Genomic DNA, 21,783 nt, shown 5'->3' with positions numbered 1-21,783 from the left:
AGTACGGGTCGTCCATAACAACGACCGAGAACTAAGGTTTACTGAAAATGAACATTTTTCGTCTTCGGCTGTACTAGTTACTCTGAAACATCAAGAAACATACACTTGTTAAAAATAGAGGTATACAACTTTAAGAGTCATGGTCCAGGTCGATCTGTTGTATTTTGGTGAGAAAATCATCTACCCAGTGTAGGACTCGAACCTACGACCCCCTGCTTGCAAGTCAGGTGCTCTACCAACTGAGCTAACCGGGCTCCTGGTTTACCAGAAGCCTCGAATCACTACACTCCTCCTCACTTTAATTTTGAAGGCTTAAAACTTATGGTGGAACCATAGAGCGAGGCATCAACTGTTCAGCTTCCAACAGAGTATAGCCTCTGCAAATACCGCATGCTCTATATAACTGGCCACGTAGCCTTCCTTTACAGTGGAATTGCAGAGCGGGACATCAACTGTTCAGCTTCCAACAGAGTATAGCCCCTGCAAACCGCATGCTCTACATAAACTGGCCACTGTAGCCCACACTTTCCAATTTACCTCGTCGCCAATGTTGTATTTTGGTGAGAAAATCATCTACCCAGTGTAGGACTCGAACCTTCGACCCCCTGCTTGCAAGTCAGGTGCTCTACCAACTGAGCTTACCGGGCTCCTGGTTTACCAGAAGCCTCGAATCACTACAGATCTGAAACGTGATCCGAGTTTTCCCGAATATGATCCGGATTGTCTGGTCCGGACTTTCCCATGGTCCAGGTTTTTGTCCCAGGACCAAATGGTAGCAGGGTACACTTGGATTCGAACATTTTGGGCACGGCCAGGCTTACATCTAGCAAGTCGTAAAATTGCACTTCCCTAATGTGTCAGAGTGGCCATTTTAAAAATTATGTGCATGTTTTGTGCTTTTAATTAATGACAAAATCAGGACTCACATTAGACTGTCATCAGTCGTTAAAAACACTTGGCCATAAAATCAATCCTCTTTGATAGCACTTTCTGAAAAAAATTACAATATCTCTTATCGCCAATTCCTGCAAAGGGATCATTGCAGGCTGTTCAAAAAGTGCAAAATTGATGATTTTGACTTGTTATTTTTAATGGATGGGTACAATAGTAGTATAGGCGCCTCTTTGGCCCCACGAGTGCGCATGCGTGAGAATGACGTCATACGCGGCGGCCATTTTGAATTCTATTTTTAGAGTGACATCATCTTTCTATTTTAAGAAGAACTTCACAATGTTATAAATATAAACGATCATTATAAATCTATTTTAAAACTGTCGTACTGAAAAGGACTAAATGTTCTATGAATAGAAAATGTCTCAGAAGTATATAGAGCTGACTTATAACACAGTCAAATTTAAAAGAATCTCATGGAACTGTAACGCAGAAAAGGATGTTAACTGTAGCCACACCAGATTCTAAGCGACCTCTTTTTTCACCCAGAAGCAATGATCCGGCGGCTTGATCAGTTCAAGAAAAATGAAACTGAAATATATATTTACAATTCTTACATTTTGATATTGTCTTGTAAAGGATCGATGTAAAGAAAGGTTTTTCCTTCTATATTATTTTAATGAGATGTAAAAGATAGTAGGAAAGTATATCATTCTCTGAAGGACTACAAATGATTATGTATTGGGTTTTACTATTGGATAAGGTGAGATAAATGTATGACATTCTATGAATATTTGCCTTTATCAATATTTTTTGTAGAAAATGGTAGGGGTATAATATCACTTCCGTACTTGATAGTATATTTAAATTGCAATATATTTAGAAGCTATTTGTTCTGTTTTACATTACTGTAGTTGAATTAACATTGTACAAATAGTAATAAAAACGTTGGTATTAGAATCAATCTAAGGCGAAAATTACTTTCAAAATAAGAAAATTAAAGAACTAAGTAAACAGACTTAATAGTTTTTCTCCAATGAAAAAAGAAATAAAGAACTTAGTATATAGACTTAATAGTTTTCCTCCAATGAAAAAAAAAAACACGAAATTAACCAAATTTCTGTAGCAGCATTACGTCAGCATATCAGCATGTAATATGACTGAAAACTATGCAGGTCTTTTTTTCCATGTTTTTGCTGCGCTGATTTACTTTTCCAGTTGGAACGAACTTTCCTGCCATTGTTTTACTTCTCATATATAACAATATATTCAATGATCTGAGTTATATATATTTACATTTTTCTGATGCTGTGAGCTTCAACAATAAAAACTGAACCGTGCAGATTTTCCTTAGTAAGTTCAGACACAACATTTCTGTAATGTCCCAATATGCACTCAGGACTGATCAGCAAAATGTTATACTGTCCTTTCAACACATCACTGAGGACTTGATGGTTTGAGATTTTTGCATCCAGATCTAATAGGTAGAGTGCCTTTACTCCTCTGGATAGAAGACTTTTCTCCTGCGACTTCATTAAAGACACAAGCGGTGAAACAACAGTGCAGCATATTTAAAGTAGAACATTACTGCCTCGCTGGTAACTTTGCACGAATGGTGCAATTTCAAATGTTAGGGATTTTCCACTTCCAGTTGGAGAACAAAAAAACATACATCCTTGCCAGATAAATATCCTTCAACTTCGTTTTTCTGATTTGCACGAATATTTGTATATCCTAATTGTTGTAGTCCATAATTATGCAATTGCTTCTTCCATAATACATACAACATAAAAATGTTTTCTTCATGAAAAAGTTGAAATCACATTTATATTGTTTTTCCCTTAAACAACCTAGTTGTTAAATAGATTTAATTTTAACTTATGATGATGAATGAGAAATTTCTCTGCACAATTATTATATATACACTTTTAGACTGACATGGTTTCTAAAGTTGACACCTACATGTACATCATGTCTATATAATTATGTTATAATTATGTTGGTCAGTTTTCAAGCCATATGTTACATTTTATTACTTAGCACCCTGGTGCACAGCATGTCTTCACTTTGAATCTAATCAGAATCATAATTGATGTATATGCTATTCACAGGGACCACTACAGTCTAATTAACATGAATCTGCAAACAGATATGAAATTACAGGGACTGTGTAAGATAAGAAAATAGTTTTGTGATTTATTGCAGATACTAATCTACCCTATGACATAAGTAAAGAAAAAATATTGGTTGGGGGAGGGGGGGATATTGACTTAATTCATTCACAAAAATGATTTGAACGTATTTTGAAAAAAACATTTTAAAATGTTTAACATATCTTAAATTTTCAATTTCCAATCTCTTCCCTCTATTTTTTCTTATCAAGGATTCAAACAGTTCATAAATAGAATTTAATTGACAGTATTTTGATACATACATTTTCAACATATTTCAAATTTAAATTGTGCTTTATTTACAACTATTCAGATCTTTAGTCTATCAGATATTTTGCAATATGTCAAAATTGATTTCTCTCTCAGCCTTACACCAAATCATAAAAGCAAAGCACTGTTTATTGAACTCTTGGGGCAGTCAGCCAAAGGTTACATTACACCATGAACACATTTTCAATGATTGCTAATGAGAAGGTGATTATTAGCACTGGGATGCAATCTGCCCAAGTCAGATCGCATTTGTCCAATCGATAGAGTTGGAGACAAGAGATATTGTAAAAAAAATTCAGAAAGTGCCATCAAAGAGAATTGATTTTATGGCCAAGTGCTTTACATTTAATTACTCTAACGACTGATGCCAGTCTACCATGATTACTAAAGTTAAAGATGTGGTTACTGTCATTACACCTATGATTGAAAGGTTACTGGCTTAACATGTATGGTAACTAATGTAAAAAGTGTGGTTACATTCACTAGTCACATGGTTACTACTGGTAATATGAAATACATGATAATTGGCATAAGACCTATGGTTATGTAAAAGTTGCGGTTACTATCATTTGACATATGGTTACTAATAGAACATACATGGTTACTGCCAAAAGACATATTGTTACTTATGTAAAAGGTGTGGTTGCTGGCATTAGACCTATGGTTATTTATACAAAATGCATGGTTACTGGCATAGGACCTATGGTTACTCATGTAAATGTTGTGTTTACTGTAAGTTGACGTACGCTTACTAATACAAAATGAATGATTACTGCCATAAACCCTATGGTTATTAATGTAAAAGTGTTGTTACTTTTATTAGACCTATGGTTACTAATATAAAATGAATGGTTATTGGCATAAGACCTATGGTTACTAATGTAAAAGTTGTGGTTACTGTCATTTTACCAATGGTTATTAATACAAAATGCATGGTAATTGGCATATGACCTATGTATACCAAATACCAAATGTATACCAATGTAAAAGTTGCGGTTACTATCATTTGACCTATGGTTATTAATAGAACATACATGGTTACTGTCAAAAGACATGTTGTTACTTATGTAAAAGGTGTGGTTACTGTTATTAAACCTATGGTTACTAATATAAAATGTATGATTACTGGCATAAGACTTATGGTTACTAGTGTTAAAGGTGTGGTTCCTGTTATTAGACAAATGGTTACTCAAATAAAATGCATTGTTATTGGCACAAGACCTATGGTTACTAAATGTAACAGGTGTGGTTATTTTCAATAGACCTATGGTTACTGATATAAAATGCATGGTAACACTTATGTTTACTAAAGTTAAAGTTGCATTTACTGTCATTAGACCTATGATTGTTTATATGAAATGTATGGTCACTGGCATTAGACCTATGGTTACAGCATAAGACCTATGCTAGCTAATGTAAAAGGTTTAGTTACTATAATAGGCCTACGGATATTAATATAAAATGCATGTTTACTGGTATAAGACCTATCGATACTAATTTAAAAGTCGTGGTTACTGTCATAAGAATTATTGTTACTTAAACAAAAGGTGTGGTTACTCATATCTAAGACCTATGGTTACTAATGTTAAAATTTTGAATACTGTCTATGGCAACTAATACAAAAGATGTGGTTACTGACATAAGACCTACGGCAACTAATGTAAAAGTTGTGGTTACTATCTTTAGACCGATGGTTACTTATATGAAATGCATGGTTCTGGTATTAGACCAATAGTTACTAAAGTGAAAGTTGTGGTTACTCGCATTATACATATGGTTACCGATATATGCATGGTTTCTACAGTAAGACCTATGGTCACTAATATAAAATGCATGGTTACTGGCAAAAAAAAACTACGGATAATAATGTTAAGGTATGGTTAATATCATAAGAATTATGGTTTCTAATAGTAAAGGTGAAGTTTCTGACCTAATACATATGTTAATTCAATGGCAAAAAAAACTACGGATAATAATGTTAAGGTATGGTTAATATCATAAGAATTATGGTTTCTAATAGTAAAGGTGAAGTTTCTGGCCTAATACATATGTTAATTCAATGTGTAGTTACTGGCATAAGATCTAATACTATTTTTACTAATACAAAAGGTGCGGTTATTGACATGAGGCTTACAGCTGATAAATTAATATATATGTGTGGTTACTGACAAAAGACCTACGGTGTTTTTTTTTTCTGACCAGAGTGCTATGGTTACTAATTATAATTTTGTTGGAACTACAGTAGTCCTTGAAAACTATGTAATTAGATATACATGTTTCGATTCATGGAAAGACGTGCACGCTCTAAAGAGATAATAGAAGTTAATTAGTGAAACAACTGGTGGTCTCTAACCATAGAGAGCACGTATATTGTGACTTCTATACATGTATATACCTCCTCATTTCAAACGAAATCATATGATTGAAAACATATCTTATTCTACGTCATCATTTGAAACGGCTCGGTTTGAATCAAATTGTATTTAGTAGCAAGGGAATTATGTTGGTACGTTGTTTAATCTCAGATTTTCAAAATGTCAAAAAGGGCTTGTTCAGTGTGCGATTCTAATTGCAAAATATAGAGTAATTAGAAATATATACCTCCTTTCTGAGAAGAATATCATATGAGCGAAAAGGATATTTTCTGTGTAATGGCATCAAATGTAGCCAAGATATTTTCCTGTTGTATTAGGATTCTTTTTTTATTGCTTCATGAACGCAATTTATCATAGTATTCATATTGTTTGAAGAAAAAAAAATGCGTTTAAGTCAGTCATTTGAAAAATATAGCTCCTATTTGTGAAGAATTTACACATGCGAAAAGGAGTTTTCCACATAAAGTTTCATAGGTTTTTCATTCAACATCGATTTTTTTTTCTTGAAGTGTGTGATTTTATCATATTATTCATACTGTGTTGGAAAAAAATACATTATATTCAGTAATTGGAAAAATATAACTCCTTTCCGCATAACATTTCCATATGCGAAAAGGACTTTTTAAATATCAGATCACGGTTTTTACAAAGTGTCACAGATTTTCGTTTAACACCGAAATTTCATGTTTTTCCTTTTAAATGTGTGATTTAATCATAAATATTATTCATATTGTGTTGGAAAAAAAGCATTATATTCAGTATGTAGACAAATATAACTCCTTTCCGCATAGCATTTCCATATGCGAAAAGGAGTTTATCAGATCATGGTTTTATAAAGTGTCACAGATTTTTCATTTAAAACCGAAATATTTTTTTTCTTCAGGTATGTGATTTTATCATATTATTCATACTGTGTTGAAAAAAAAAAGCAATAGATCTATATATATTATAACTCCTTTTCGCATACAAGTCCTTTTCGCACTTTATGCGTACCGTAATAAGCTTCTGGATGATTCAGATTTGTATTTGGAATATCTTGGACTAGACCGTGCAGTTGTTCCCTGAGGAAACAGCTGTTGTTGAAAATTATAAAAAATTGTTAAATATGAGTTGATAAAGTCAAGTTTAATTTTAAAATGACTGATAAATCATTGTCTGTTGACAATAAACCACATGAGTTAAAACTAGGGGCAAGCTTTGATCCAAAATCTGGAGTGGCTTACCATTCCATAAGATGTGAGTATCCGGGTCTAGAGGTCCGGTAACCTAGACACTTCCTAATATGAAATGAAGGCGCTGCCCTATTTTAGTATTTAATGGGAAAACCCAGTCATATATGGTAATGTTGGACCCTTTAACATAAATAGTTCATTCAGATATTTTCAGTTCGGTCCTCGGAAAATCCCCGAATACCGGACGTTTCCCCCCCAAGACAGTTCCCCCTTAAGACATTTCCCCCCCCCCCCCAAGACGTTTCCTCCCAAGACGTTTCCCCCCCCCCCTCCCCCAATTTAGTTTTACCCAAGACGTTTCACCCCTAATTTTTAAATAATTTGTTTCTTAAACATTTTCTTGGATTGTATTGAAATAAAGTGAACATTTGTAATGAACTGCATCAATTAGTGATATAATTTGGACATTCAAAGAAAAATATAGCACTTGTTGAGTCAACCTTTCATCATTTATTTTGAAATATGGCCTCAATGAATATGGTTAAAAGCTGTGGAATTGTTTTCAAATATATTAGCAAAATTTTTTTACTCCAGTTCATGTTCTTCATGATTTTTTAGTCAATGTTCATAATTTGTTCAAGTCAGATGCAAATTCTCAGATACAAAAATGTGAACTCCCTTAGTTTAGCACTTAAATTATCAAAAGTGTGGTTAACACCTTTTGATTAAATTAACACCTGTGATTAAACACACAGGTGTTTAATGATTATGATATTTATGGCTACAAACCAGTTTGCAATTCAATTCAATTCAATAGTTTATTTACGTCTCATCATATGTATGTCACAATAAAACATAATAAAATCTTATTAAAATACATATGCCATTCTTAACAGAATTACAAGAGATGGGTAAGCATAGCTTACTTTAATTAATAAATATAGCTGCTTTTTACATTATACAGGTCATTTTATTTCTAAAACATTTTTAAAAAATATAAAGTAAAAGATGTCCGGTAATTGTTCTTAAATTAATAAGTAATGATTTTATATAGTTTTAACTGTTAAAACTGTTTACTTAAGATATCAATACTTATCTGATTTTTCAATCGATAAAACGAATGAGATCATGTATGTATACATGTTGAAGTCCGTTGATATTCTATTTTTAGAAATGATAAAAACGTCCCTGTTATTTTTGTAAAAAAGTAATGTTTTTCTAACGGCCTAAACTTTAATTCTTAAAACACAAAAAAATCCTGTGAAAAAGTTGTTAAAATTTAAAAATTCCGATCCTATAAAAACATTGCTTTGCCCGCCACCAGATGAACAGATTTTAATGAGTGACGTCATGGCGATCTCGCCATTATTAATTTCGGCAAACTTTCGTTTTATCGGCTGAATAATGCAGTGATTTATTCAAGACTTTTAGTATGTATTCACACAAAATTGAGTTTGCAGATAAGTATCGATATCTTTAGTGAATAACACATATCATTATTTATTTATTATTAATTAGGAAATCAATTTCCTGACGGCTAGGAAATCCCCTGGGGATTTGCTAGCCATCCGGTAAGCGGACGCTAGAACGCAGGCTAGGCGTCCAGTTACCGGACAGCTAGACACTTACAAAGTATAATGGCAAGGCCATAATTATTAATACCAAATAACTGTGTATAAAATGAGATCATTCAAACAACATGAGAAATGCATTGGGATAATCTGGTCAAGAGCCCCGATAGGCTCAAATGTCTCACTGGTAGGTGGTTAAGCTGGTATAATTTTCATACTGGTATATAATGTCTAAATTGGTTTGGTTAGCACATTTGTCGGGACTCTAATAAGGTCTTTTTATAGTTAATGCAACTCTTCCAGTTGCCAATATGAATGTGTTTAGAATTTCGCTAATAATGTCGCTATGTTTTCTATGTGGATCTTCTTTCGTCTGTCCAAGTAGATGAGGTACACGTTAAATTCATAGACACTTGTTCTCTGGTACACTGGTCAAGTCTTAACTTTTCTCTTGAGTCGTCATAGAGAGGACAGTCTTCAATAAAATGTTGTACATTTTCTGTGAAACCACACTGGCAAAGAGCCGATTCTTCCAGACCAACACTGTGCTGATAACTATTTAGAATACTGTAACCTGTCCTGAGTTGATGGAAAAGTCTCTCCGTTTTCATATTCTTGGAAGGTCCTTTTATTCCTATATATCAGGTCGGACCTGATACAGGTGTGTCTTCCGGTACTGGACACCTCCCATCTATAATATCTATTTTGCCATTTTATATTAGTTGATTTTTTAGCAGCAGTCTTACTGTCGGCAAGGGTGTTAACAGTCACACTATCCTCCATGTTCTCTGCTCCTATTGCTGCTGCCTTGGCTAGGGAGTCTGCAGTGTCGTTACCCTGTATGTTGTCATGCCCTGGAGTCCAGATCACTCAATTTTGTAGGTCTGAAATCAATTGTTTTGTTTTTCTTACCGTGTTTCGGTAATTATGTGCTGTCCATCCTTAGTTGGAGAGTACTTACAGCTGACTGGCTGTCTGAGAAAATCTCTGAGCAAGATGATTGTTACAGTACTGTATACTGTAAAATCATTTAATTTCGTGGGCATGAAATTTCATGGTTTTGGTCAAAACGGCAATTTCGTGGGGATATGAATTCATGGATTTCAACTTTTGAACATAAAATGAATGGGAATTTTACTTGTTCATTGGGATTAAATTTCATGGATTGACTCAACCACGAAATACACGAAAATTAGTCCCCCACGAATATTAATGATTTCACAGTAGTCCTTTTGATTGCTACTATTTCGCCAAGTAGAATGGATGCCTGTTTTGATACCATTTTTGTGCCCCCCCATGAGTGGTGGGGGCATATAGATTTGGTCTTGTCCGTGCGTCCGTCTGTCTGTCCGTCCGTCCGAAGTTCGTGACACTCCTAGCTCAAAAAGTATTTGATATAAATTCATGAAACCTTGCATGAGTCTTTATCATGATATGAACTTGCGCACCTCCTATTTTTCGTCTGGCTCCGCCCCCTATTTTTAGAGTTATGGCCCCTGAAATAGTCAAAAATGCACATTTTCACCTTGTGACACTCCTAGCTCAAAAAGTATTTCATATAAATTGATGAAACCTTGCATGAGTCTTTATCATGATATGAACTTGCGCACCTCCTATTTTTCATCTGGCTCCGCCCACTATTTTAGAGTTATGGCCCCTGAAATAGTCAAAAATGCATATTTTCACCTTGTGACACGCCTAGCTCAAAAACTATTTGATATAGATTCATGAAACCTTGCATGTTATATAATCATGATATGAACTTGCGCACCTCCTATTTTTCATTTGGGTCCGCCCCCTATTTTCAGAGTTATGGCCCCTGAAATAGTCAAAAATGCACATTTTCACCTTGTGACACGCCTAGCTCAAAAAGTATTTCATATAAATTGATGAAACCTTGCATGAGTCTTTATCATGATATGAACTTGCGCACCTCCTATTTTTCGTCTGGCTCCGCCCCCTATTTTTAGAGTTATGGCCCCTGAAATAGTCAAAAATGCACATTTTCACCGTGTGACGCGCCTAGCTGAAAAAGTATTTGATATAGATTCATGAAACCTTGCATGTGTATTAATCATGATAAGAACTGGCGCACTTCCTGTTTTTCTTTGGGTCTGCCCCCTATTTTTAGAGTTATGGCCCCTGAAATAGTCAAAAATGCACATTTTCACCTTGTGACACCCCTAGCTAAAAAAGCATTTCATATAAATTGATGAAACCTTGCATGAGTCTATATCAAGATATGAACTTGCGTACCTCCTATTTTTCGTCTGGCTATGCCCCCTATTTTTAGAGTTATGGCCCCTGAAATAGTCAAAAATGCACATTTTCACCTTGTGACGCGCCTAGCTCAAAAAGTATTTAATATAAATGGTTGAAAAATTGCATAAGTCTTTATCATGATATAAACTTGCACACCTCTAATTTTTTGGCAGGTTCCACCCCTATTTTTAAAGTTATGGCCCCTGAAATAGTAAAAAAAATGCACTTTTTCACCTAATTATGTGCCTAGCTCAAAAAGTATTAGATGTAAGTTCAGGAAACCTTGCAGGAGTCTTTATCATGATGTGGCCTTGCACACTTGGCATTCTTCTTGAGAATCTTACTCTTATTACAGAGTTACGGCCCTTGAAATAGCCAGAATAGTGGATTTTTTGTTTGTGATGCTCATAGCTCAAAAAGTATAGGGCCTAGAATAATGAACCCTTTTCATAAAATGTTTGTTGAGGTTATACCCCATTAAGACTGCAAACATTTGAATTATTGCCCCTTATTTGTGACTAATGTACCTGTGGGGGGCACACCCTGTGTCCTACAGACACATTCTAGTTTCTGTTCCACATAATCATTCAATTTCTGCCGCGGAAGGAATATACATTTGTACATGAACCTGCTCCGCAAGGACCAGGGTTGCTTGTACATGATCAAAAAAGAAATAAGGAATAAAAAAGAAATTAATAATAATTAAAAGATGTCACTCTCTCTCTCGATTAAGGATATGTCAGTGTAAATGAGATAAACGTTATTTTTATAAGAAAACATGATTAAACAGTGTTTCTACCCAAACTCTGGTAACTATTTTGCATAGGAATGCCCCTTAGAAATTTTGGTTAGTATTTTATTTTTAAGTTGTTACCACAATAATGGCAAGAAGAAATGGGTTGAATCTTGACACATTTGTGCTGTATCATGATTTGACATGCTTCCCCAATGTTCGATAATTCTGTTTTGAGTTTTCACAAAGTTATATCACTTTTTCTACTTAGCAATTTTTTGTTAAGTTTTTATTTTTTCATGTTAATTGGTATCTTAGCAACCATTAGTGGGAATTGATTGAATCTTCAGACTTCACACAATTGTTTTTAGATATGACAACCCTTTCAATATAAACTCATCTGAAGGACAGGCTCAGAGGTCAATGCGGAACTACAGTGTGGGCCGAGAAACAATAAAATTAAAAATCTCAGTGTTATATGTACATGTTTATACCTGGTATATTTGCAATGAAAGGTTTTCATTATAGATTTTAGATAATATTTTATACTTCTGTAAACATGTACATGTATTACATTTCAGATGATTTCAAGCCGGCATCTGTCGATACAACTCAGGAAGCTCAAGTAGATATAGGTCAAGGTCATCATGTGACATTGACAGTCCCACATGTTGAAGTAAGTTACAAGTTCAAGATACACATTTGCAGCAAAATATTTCCTTACAGCTGAAAAAGGGATACTGTGAAATCATTAATATTCGTGGGGGACTAATTTTCGTGGTTGAGTCAATCCACGAAATTTTATCCCAACGAACAAGTAAAATTCCCATTCATTTTATGTTCAGAAGTTGAAATCCACGAATTCACATCCCCACGAAATTGCTGTTTTGACCAAAACCACGAAATTTCATGCCCACGAAATTAAATGATTTCACAGTAGTCATGGCATTGATGAAACATGAATAATAGTTCATAATGTTAGTTGTCTACAAAAATTTTCATTATTATCTTAATAATGCCCCTACCCACCAAATAAAAATAAACTTAGTCTAATACAATTGCCACTCTTAACTGTTAACATGCATGCAGAATGATTTCTGATTAGACATTATTGCGACATGCATGCAGAATGATTTATTATTTCGACATTATTGCGACAGTTGACAGTTTCTGGTCATTGTGTTCAAAATTTCCAAATATACAGAAATTATATCATTGTCCAAAATCAAAAAGGTTAAGTTGTTTCATCAACTTTTGGCCAGAATTGATACATTGTACATCTGAATTGTGTCATAATTAATCAATGATCCAGCATTTCTTGTACTGACTGATCAGCACTGAAATTTTGACAGATTCCCAACATTTAACTTAATATGAAACATGTATAGTTTGTTACCTTCTTGCAGTAACCTTCATTCAATGGATCAATAATTGATCATATTAGTTTGTCCTGATCATGTGGCAATGGTCCAGTGATGGCAAACAAGGATTTCTGTCAAAGTACATATTCTCCAAAGACTATGTTGGCTTTTACAAATGAAACAGGAAGTTTAGTATTGTGTGAGCCATATAGTTGCTTGAAGAATGCCAAGACCACAGACAAGGTTAAATGTCATTATAGGTCAGATACATGTATTTCTTGAGATACATTTGAGCTGCGCCATGAGAAAACCAACATAGTGGGTTTGCGACCAGCATGGATCCTGACCAGACTGCGCAGATGCGCAGGCTGGTCTGGATCCATGCTGGTCGCAAACCCACTATGTTGCTTTTCTCATGGCACGGCTCATTTACATATTTGGAGGGTTTGTAAGACTCATATTTTGAGCTTTTAAGTCAAATGAAATTTCTTATAGCGCCCCATTATTGCATGAAAACAGAATGATTACTCAGAACATTTAACACATTAACAAATGTCAAGTAGATAAAATTTGTTTGGTATTTCAGGGTTCAGGGAAGGCACATACTGTGTATAAAGGCAACAAGCGACCAGTATCTAAAGAGTGTGTACTTATCATAGATCATGACACTGGGATGTTCACTCTGGAAAGACTCACAAATAATATTAATGTCAAGAAGACAAGGTACAGCAATAGTGTAGCTGAGTAGCTGATATTTATGTCTTCCCCCACTGGGGTAGACATATTGTTTTTGCCCTGTCCGTCCATCCGTCAGGCCGTCCGTCCATCTGTTACACTGCATTTCCAATCAATAACTGGAGAACCATTTAACCTTGAACCTTCAAACCTCATAGGGTGTTAGGGCTTATGGAGTTGACGACCCGTATTGTTTTTGGGGTCACTCCATCAAAGGTCAAGGTCACAGGGGCCTGAACATTGAAAACCATTTCCGATCAATAACTTGAGAACCACTTGACCCAGAATGTTGAAATTTCATAGGGTCATTGAACATGCAAAGTAGATGACCCCTATTGATTTTTGTCATTCTGTTAAAGGTCAAGGTCACAGGGGCCTGAACATAGAAAACCATTTCCGATCAATAAAATCCTTCAATCATCTCTGTACAGTACAGCCAACATGGTACCTTCATTTGAACCCCTTTTGCTGCAATTCAGTTTAGCGTATTTGGTTTTTATATGCCATATCTGATGGGATATTTCAAATGAAAAATCGGCAAAATCACCCAAAATACTTTTCCATTTCTGAAACGTGTCATAAAACATGTTGTATATCATTAAAAATGGAGACAAATAGACTGTATTTCATATAGTCATATTTTTGATACTGAGAAAGAGGTGTACTCTTTTTAAAACTAAGTTTTTATAAGTATTGAACAATATACAGAAAAATGAGTACATTTTATGTTAGCATTACAGTGTTCCTATATTCTAGCTATAAGATTCCCATATTATCGCACTTTCTGATAATTCTGAGCTTCTTGATTGATTGGAGCCTTTGGAAAAATTTGCACTTCCAGCAGCTTCCTGTTATTAATTTTTATGTATATTTCGCCAATCCAAATGGCAGTTGAAAAGGGGTAATTTTTTTTGGTATTCATGTAAAAGTGAAATGTTCACAACTGAACAATTTTAGCACATAATTTGCTTACTTGAAATCTTTTTTGGCTCATCTGATTTTTTGAAAAAAAATGATGAGTTATTGTCATCACTTGAGCGGTTGTCGGCGTCGGCTGGTTAAGTTTTATGTTTAGGTCAGCTTTTCTCCTAAACTATCAAAGCTATTGCTTTGAAACTTGGAATACTTGTTCACCATCATAAGCTGACCCTGTATAGCAAGAAACATAACTCCATCTTGCTTTTTGCAAGATTTATGGCCCCTTTTGTACTTAGAAAATATCAGATTTCTTGGTTAAGTTTTATGTTTAGGTCAACTTTTCTCCTAAACTATCAAAGCTATTGCTTTGAAACTTGGAATACTTGTTCACCATCATAAGCAGACCATGTACATCAAGAAACATAACTCCATCTTGCTTTTTGCAAGAATTATTGCCCCTTTTGGAGTTAGAAAATATCAGATTTCTTGGTTAAGTTTTATGTTTAGGTCAACTTTTTCTCTTAAACTATCAAAGCTATTGCTTTGAAACTTGCAACACTTGTTCACCATCATAAGCTGACCCTGTATAGCAAGCAACATAACTCCATCGTGCTATTTGCAATAATTATTGCCCCTTTTGGACTTAGAAAATATCAGATTTCTTGGTTAAGTTTTATGTTTAGGTCAACTTTTTCTCTTAAACTATCAAAGCTATTGCTTTGAAACTTGCAACACTTGTTCACCATCATAAGCTGACCCTGTATAGCAAGCAACATAACTCCATCCTGCTTTTTGCAATAATTATTGCCCCTTTTGGACTTAGAAAATATCAGATTTCTTGGTTAAGTTTTATGTTTAGGTCAACATTTCTCCTAAACTATCAAAGCTGTTGCTTTGAAACTTGCAACACTTGTTCACCATCATAAGCTGACCCTGTACAGCAAGAAACATAACTCCATCCTGCTTTTTGCAATAATTATTGCCCCTTTTGGACTTAGAAAATCATTTTCTTGGTTGAGTATTATGTTTAAGTCAACTTTTCTCATAAACTATCAAAGCTATTGCTTTAAAACTTGCAACAGTTTTTCACCATCATAAGTGGACACTGTACATCAAGAAACATAACTCTATCCTGCTTTTTGCAAGAATGATGGCCCTTTTTAGACTTAGAAAATCATGGGTAGGACAATATTTCTATTATACAAAAAAAATCAGATGAGCGTCAGCACCCGCAAGGCGGTGCTCTTGTTGGATAATATATTACCACGTTACAGCCTTTTTACATGTAACAATAACCACTTATTGTAACATTTTCTTGTGTGCAAGCACAATTATATACCTGTTCTCAGTTTAAAAAACAGATCATTTAAAGAAATAGTTTCAGTTTTTCAGAACTAGTGCAACTGATCACATGTCGGACTGATTCAGATAGTGAGGATCATCACACAAAATTTTGGATTGTTCAATGGCAACAGTTCTTAGAAATTTTCTTGTTTTGGATTTTTTTTTAAAATTTAATTGTTGTATTATAATCTATTATATAATCATTTGCCACTAACATCTGTTCTTAACAAGAATGAAATACCAGATAAGAAGCTTAGAAATACAAGAAAATGACATTCTCCATGTAGTGTCTGCATAATTTTTATGTTTCTCAGAAACGGGATTTTATTGAAATGATGTTCTATTTTCTTCAGGTAAAAAAAAATTCTTTAGCATTTGAGCACAAAATGTAAGAAAGTCTCATATAAAAGAAAAATATGTTGATAAAAATTTGATTTTTATTATGATGTTAGGATGGAAGGGAGCAGTAAAGTGCCTGCTGCAGGACGACCTTTGACGCCAGTTGATCCCCGATTGAAAAGTTCTCCTGGAAAGACAAAATCTAGTCAAAGCCCGTGTGTTCAACAGAAAGCACCTTCTCCACCACCTCCGCCGCCAGCCAAAGCTGCAAATGGTAAGATATTATCAAAGTTTATTATGTAGTATAGACAGAAAGTTATGACATAACACCATTAATCCAGATAACATAGAATACGGTCTGGACCTTGCATATTGAAAGGAAAGTTATCCTATGTTTGAATATCATTATGTGCTTACAGTTATAAAAATGAGAACATTACTTTCTTTCTAAAGATTTAAAATTGGAAAAAAATTTGATATGATTATTTACAAATAATATCTGCTTTAAAGTTTCATATCTCTTAACTCATGAATAAATATCTGAAAAATAAGCACACAGACCTGTATATCTGGTTATAGACAATGTGTTGATTTACAAATATGAAACATGTCTCTAAAATCTCAGAAATGTCATCAGAAATTGTGATTTTCCCATAAACTCTCAATATAAAAACTTGCCAAGTTCAATTTTTTCAAGAGAGTCTAGCACACAACCCAATCTTTTTTTATTTGCTGAATCTACAGGTATATTCTGGTTTCTAAATGAGAGGTCTGTGTGAAATACATAGTTCTGTGTGCTTAAGTTTGAGGTATTTACCCATGATTTAAGAGATGCAAAAGTTTAAAGCTGACATGAATGTATTACTGTAAAAGCAGAAATTTTTGTGAGGGTTTTATATTCGCAAGACCTACATCTTGCAAAAATTAATCCTCGCATAAATATTCACCATTAGTATACCGGTAATTAAAATTCAGGAAGGATACCATTTTTACAATTTCGCGAATATTAAACCTCGCAAACATACTCAAAATTTTGACCCAGCGAAAATATGTGCTTTTACAGTACTTGAAATGTGAAATGACCTCTCATGTTCTGGCTGTCTGGGCATGGCAAGTTTTCATATTGAAAGATTATGGGAAAACATGGTTTTATCAAATTCTGCACTGTAGAAAATATTTGATCTGAATATGCAGAGCTACTTTCAGGAAAATGGTATTTCTGCACTAAAATATTGACTGCAATTCTCAAATCTTGATAAGAGAAGCAAATGGCAAATGAAAAGGTCTGTGACTGAAAGTTAAGTTTTATCTTACTTACTTGACTTTGTCCAATAGTCAGATACAGTTCTCAATGAAGCAACACATATTAGTCATTGATTAGAAAGTGTAATGGCTAGATACTTACCAAGTTACCAGGTGCTAATGCAGTAGAAAGTTTGCATATTTTAACAATTATGTACTTCCAGAGTCATTGGTCGGTGAAATCAGTGACAGTTCAAGCGGCTCTGACCTCTCATCAGATTCGGACAGTGATGCTGAAAACGATACTATAGATACAGGTACTAACTGTATTCCTTTACATTTTCTTGCATTCATTTTGACATGTGTTGGTAAAGAAATAGAATGCAGCGCATTAAAACAGGCATTCTGTATCATGATGAGATGTAGTTTCCATTTTAGCCAGAGAAAGCTTATGTTATCACACAAGAGTTTATTAATGATACAAGTGTTATAGATCTGTTTTGAATTTAAAAAGTATACCTGTGCCAGCACAGTTATTTTCAAAATATCTCGATGAGCATGTTAAAATTGATATAAGTAATGCCTTCTTGTGGTTTATTATGTGACTTAACATGGTTAATTGTTCAGATGCTTGGGTATTTAACCACTAGTGCTAACAATCCTATTGTTCAATTCCTGGGCATTTCACTTTTAAACCATGTGAAAGCCATGGTTATTTTATGAAAAAAATCAAAATTGTATGTAGGTTTTCCAAATATATGATAATCGTTTGACTTCTTTTGTTAGTTCACAGTGTCTCACATAATACATTGTATGAATCTTTCAGAACATCTTGTAAGGGATTATGATAATTGTGCAAATTTCCTTCATAATTATGCACAAGTAGGTTTTAGTGCTGCAGTTGTGCTAAACATAGTGGAAATGTTGACTGTTTAATGACCAAAATTACTGCAAAGTTTATTTAAAGATATCCATTGGCCATCTTACACTAAAATATTTAATCATTAGATATTTACTTCAAATGTTGAATCTTCTCTTCATACTCGTTTATCTTTATATAAACTAATTTTCTATGGAAAGAGTGCTAGTATAGAATATCCGCATGAAAAAATGAATGCTTATATTGAACTTTCTGGCGTTTAAATTTGTTTTGAGAAAATGTTTTGTATAAATCTACAGGACGACCCCCAGTGCCAATGACAGCAACTCAACCAACAGTTCCTCAACAAACAACAAAATCAAGTGATATAAGCATGAGCATGATTAGTAAGTTGTCTCCCTTAGCTTCAAATATGTACTTCAATAAGTTGTCGCCCTTAGTTTAAACTATTTACTTCGGTAAAATTTAAAAGTCTCTTGTAATTGGTATTCAGTAAGTTGTCACATTTAGTTCATTGTGTACTTCGGTTAGTGTTCTCCCTTAGTTTCAATGTATAGGTCAGGTGCCTCCATGACCGAGTAGTCAAGGTAGCTTGCTGTAAATCGCTGCCATCAGAGCATTCAAAACCATGTTCAGGGTGTTTGTTTGTTTTGTTGGATATATCTTCGCACCAACACAAAGGTCATATGGCGACTTTCCAGCTTTGATGGTTGAGGAAGACCCCAGGTGCCCCTCCGTGTATTATTTCATCAAGAGCGGGTACCTGGGTAGAACTGCACACCTTCCGTAAGCTAGCTGGATGGCTTCCTTGAATGAAGAAGTCAACGTCCCGAGTGAGGCTGGAATCCACATCGGTGAGGGGGAAATGATTTGAAGTTAGCAACCACTCGGCCATGGAGGCCCCTTGTTTGGGGTGTAGAATTCTTTCATGTGTAGCTTACAGAAGGTTGGAGGTTCTACCCCTGTGCCTGAAATAATGCCAAGAGGGGCACCGGGGTCTTTTTTCATGAAAAAATTGAAAGTCACCATATGACCTATGTCAGTGCAATGTTAAATCTAACGAAAACAAAATAACTCTATGTTATTCCTTTTACATTTGACATGATTCAAGTACATGTACTTAAAAACACAGTTGCATTATGAAAGAGCTACAAAAATTTGGAAACCCTCATATTGTACAGAGTTGCATTCAGATTTATATACAAACTTATTAATAAGGCATAAATGCACAGTAAGAGGAGCAGTTGGAGTACTATAACAAAGGTTGAAAGTCTGACCTGTGTTAACCCTTACCCTGCTAAATTTCTATACTGAACTTGTCCATTTTCAATTTGGACAGTGCCATTAACTGTTGAAAGGGGTGCTTACCAAAAAGATACTGACTGAATGGCACACGGTGCAGATCTTGATCAGACTGCACAGATGTGCAGGCTGATCATGATCTACATTGGTAGCAAAGGCAGAATCAGTCGTGTCCAGCATGATAAGGGTTAACTGGAGATAAAATGTATATGCTCTTTAATCTTCCACCTAATTTCCATGAGGGGAAGTTTTCAGTAACTTGAAATGAATTCGGTACATATTGGTAAAAATCCAGGAATACTGGTTTATGTTAAGTGACTATCTTATATAAACTGAAAAAACTGTCGAAAAATATTGTAAAAGATGGTTATGGAGGCGAACATTATCTTTTTACAATTTTGCTATTGAGGCTGTGTCTTGATATTTCCTGGCCTGTTTTTGTGAGGAGAAGTCTGTTACATGTGGAAGTAGTTCAGTACTTGAAGGAAAGAAAGCCAGAAATTCTTGAGTGATTAGAACTGAAGGTCATGATATACATTACTGTTGAAATTTTAAGTTATATACTGTATCTCTTTCTTTGTTTTTTTTTAAACAGGTGCAGATCTACAACTCAGCGATTCTGACAGTGACAGTGACTGACAGCAGTACAACAACATTTCATTGTGTATTGTCCTTAAGATGAGGTTTTCACAGGTTTTAGGGATACATGTATAGACCCGTGTGATCATTGTTTATTGTCCTTGTGATGAAGTTTTCATTGTTTTGAGGGTCACATTTATAGACCCATGTCATCATTATGTATGGTCCCTGTTATCAAATTGGCCATGGAAGGCCTGTGTGATCCTATTTTGAGGTCAATGTTTCCAAAGTAAAAAAAGAAGAAGAAAATGCCATATTTCCAAACTACTACGATGTCTTTGTACAGTTCAAGTATTCACTTATTATGTTGACATTTCACATGACAACGTCAAGGCAATCATTTTTACAGACAACGTGGTCACTCAGTGTTGTGCATGAGATTTTTTTCTGTCTACAGGACGAGCATGATTTGTTTTAGTTAAGCAATTGCCGGGTACTTTATATTGTACATTATATGGTTATATACAGTGGTCATAGTGACAATATTGTTGTGATCATGTGATCAAGTTCAATGGTTTCACTGAAATTTGTTTTTTCTTATGTGAAGAAGCAGTCCAACTGGCTTGCAGAATCTTTGTGGTTCTACCAAGGTGATTTTTGAGGCCTGCAATAATGTCTAGAATGGTACCTCGGGTCCTCCACCATCAAAAACTGGAAAAGTTGTCAAATTTTATTAAGGCGACTCTTAACCCAACAAAAACAAAAAACAAACATTTTCTTACTTGTTTTTTCTTCTGGACAGTTTCTTATGTTGATATATTTTCTTATAAAGTGATTTTCCACGGACAAGTTTTAATCAGTCGGATTCTGTTATATACTTATTTACTTTGAAAGAGTTGAAACTTTTATGATATGCCTGCTTGTGATAATTTGAATCATGGCATTAAGCCAGTTATTGGAATTCTTTGCTTTAAGGTAGTTCTGCACATTTGATTTACAAAAAGTCAAGATTTTACGTCATTTATCCAGAAAACATACACTAAAACCTGTGCCTGGCATATGGAGAAGTAAATCTTCCTAAAAATGTCATCCGGTTTGTTTGTAAAAACGGCAACATTATTTTCTTTCTAAATATTAAAATGATACAACAAAAAAGTTGAGACATGAAATAATTCTGAATTTTCTTAGTACATGTATATCAAAAGTTTTGAGAAATAAGGTTAATTAAGTTCTACATTATAGAAAAAAAGATCCGTATGTGCAGAACTGCCTTAAACTGCCCTGTGTATCTGTATTTCTACATTTGTTTAAAATGTCTAGTGTGATGAAATGACATAAATATAAGTTTTGAGATTTTTTGATGTGATGTAAATAAATGTTATCTGTGATGAAGTTATAAATAGTTCTGGTTTTATTTACTATACAAGGGTTGAATGGAAGTGTTTTAAGTCATATTAGATAATGAAGGAGTTACAGTAGTTTACCGTTCAGCCCTCATAATTATAGCCTGTTTGTTGTATTGGTTGCAGTCAAATGGTAAACTACCTGCCCTTAACACTGCAGGTTAAGTGCCCTTTCATCTATGTGACGAGGCCAGCCAGACTGACTTAGTTATATCCAGGTGCCTGTATCCTGCAC

The 21,783-nt window shown here is 34.5% G+C and overlaps 1 protein-coding gene and 1 non-coding gene across 3 annotated transcripts; one reads left to right on the top strand and one right to left on the bottom strand.

Moving 5' to 3' along the window:
• Positions 1–181: 181 nt before the first annotated feature.
• Positions 182–254, bottom strand: Trnaa-ugc (transfer RNA alanine (anticodon UGC)). Its single transcript has one exon. It is a non-coding gene; the product is annotated as a tRNA-Ala (tRNA).
• A 6,474-nt stretch (positions 255–6,728) lies between these two features.
• Positions 6,729–21,545, top strand: LOC123531945 (ELL-associated factor 1-like). Of its 2 annotated transcripts, none has more exons than XM_053517075.1 (7): positions 6,729–6,943; positions 12,027–12,121; positions 13,393–13,529; positions 16,256–16,416; positions 17,609–17,701; positions 18,564–18,650; positions 20,162–21,545. In XM_053517075.1, exons 1-7 carry the CDS (start codon positions 6,844–6,846, stop codon positions 20,203–20,205), a joined length of 717 nt encoding a protein of 238 aa, XP_053373050.1. In that variant the 5' UTR covers positions 6,729–6,843; the 3' UTR covers positions 20,206–21,545. The 2 variants fall into 2 exon arrangements, with proteins under 2 accessions (XP_053373050.1, XP_053373051.1); XM_053517076.1 differs by having other exon boundaries at positions 17,609–17,704; positions 18,567–18,650.
• The last annotated feature ends 238 nt before the right edge of the window (positions 21,546–21,783 follow it).

This window comes from Mercenaria mercenaria, chromosome 11, assembly GCF_021730395.1.
Source record: "Mercenaria mercenaria strain notata chromosome 11, MADL_Memer_1, whole genome shotgun sequence".
NCBI classification, from domain to species: Eukaryota; Metazoa; Mollusca; class Bivalvia; order Venerida; family Veneridae; genus Mercenaria; species Mercenaria mercenaria.
Note: the sequence above shows the minus strand (reverse complement) of the source record. Positions and strands in the feature narration are given on the sequence as shown.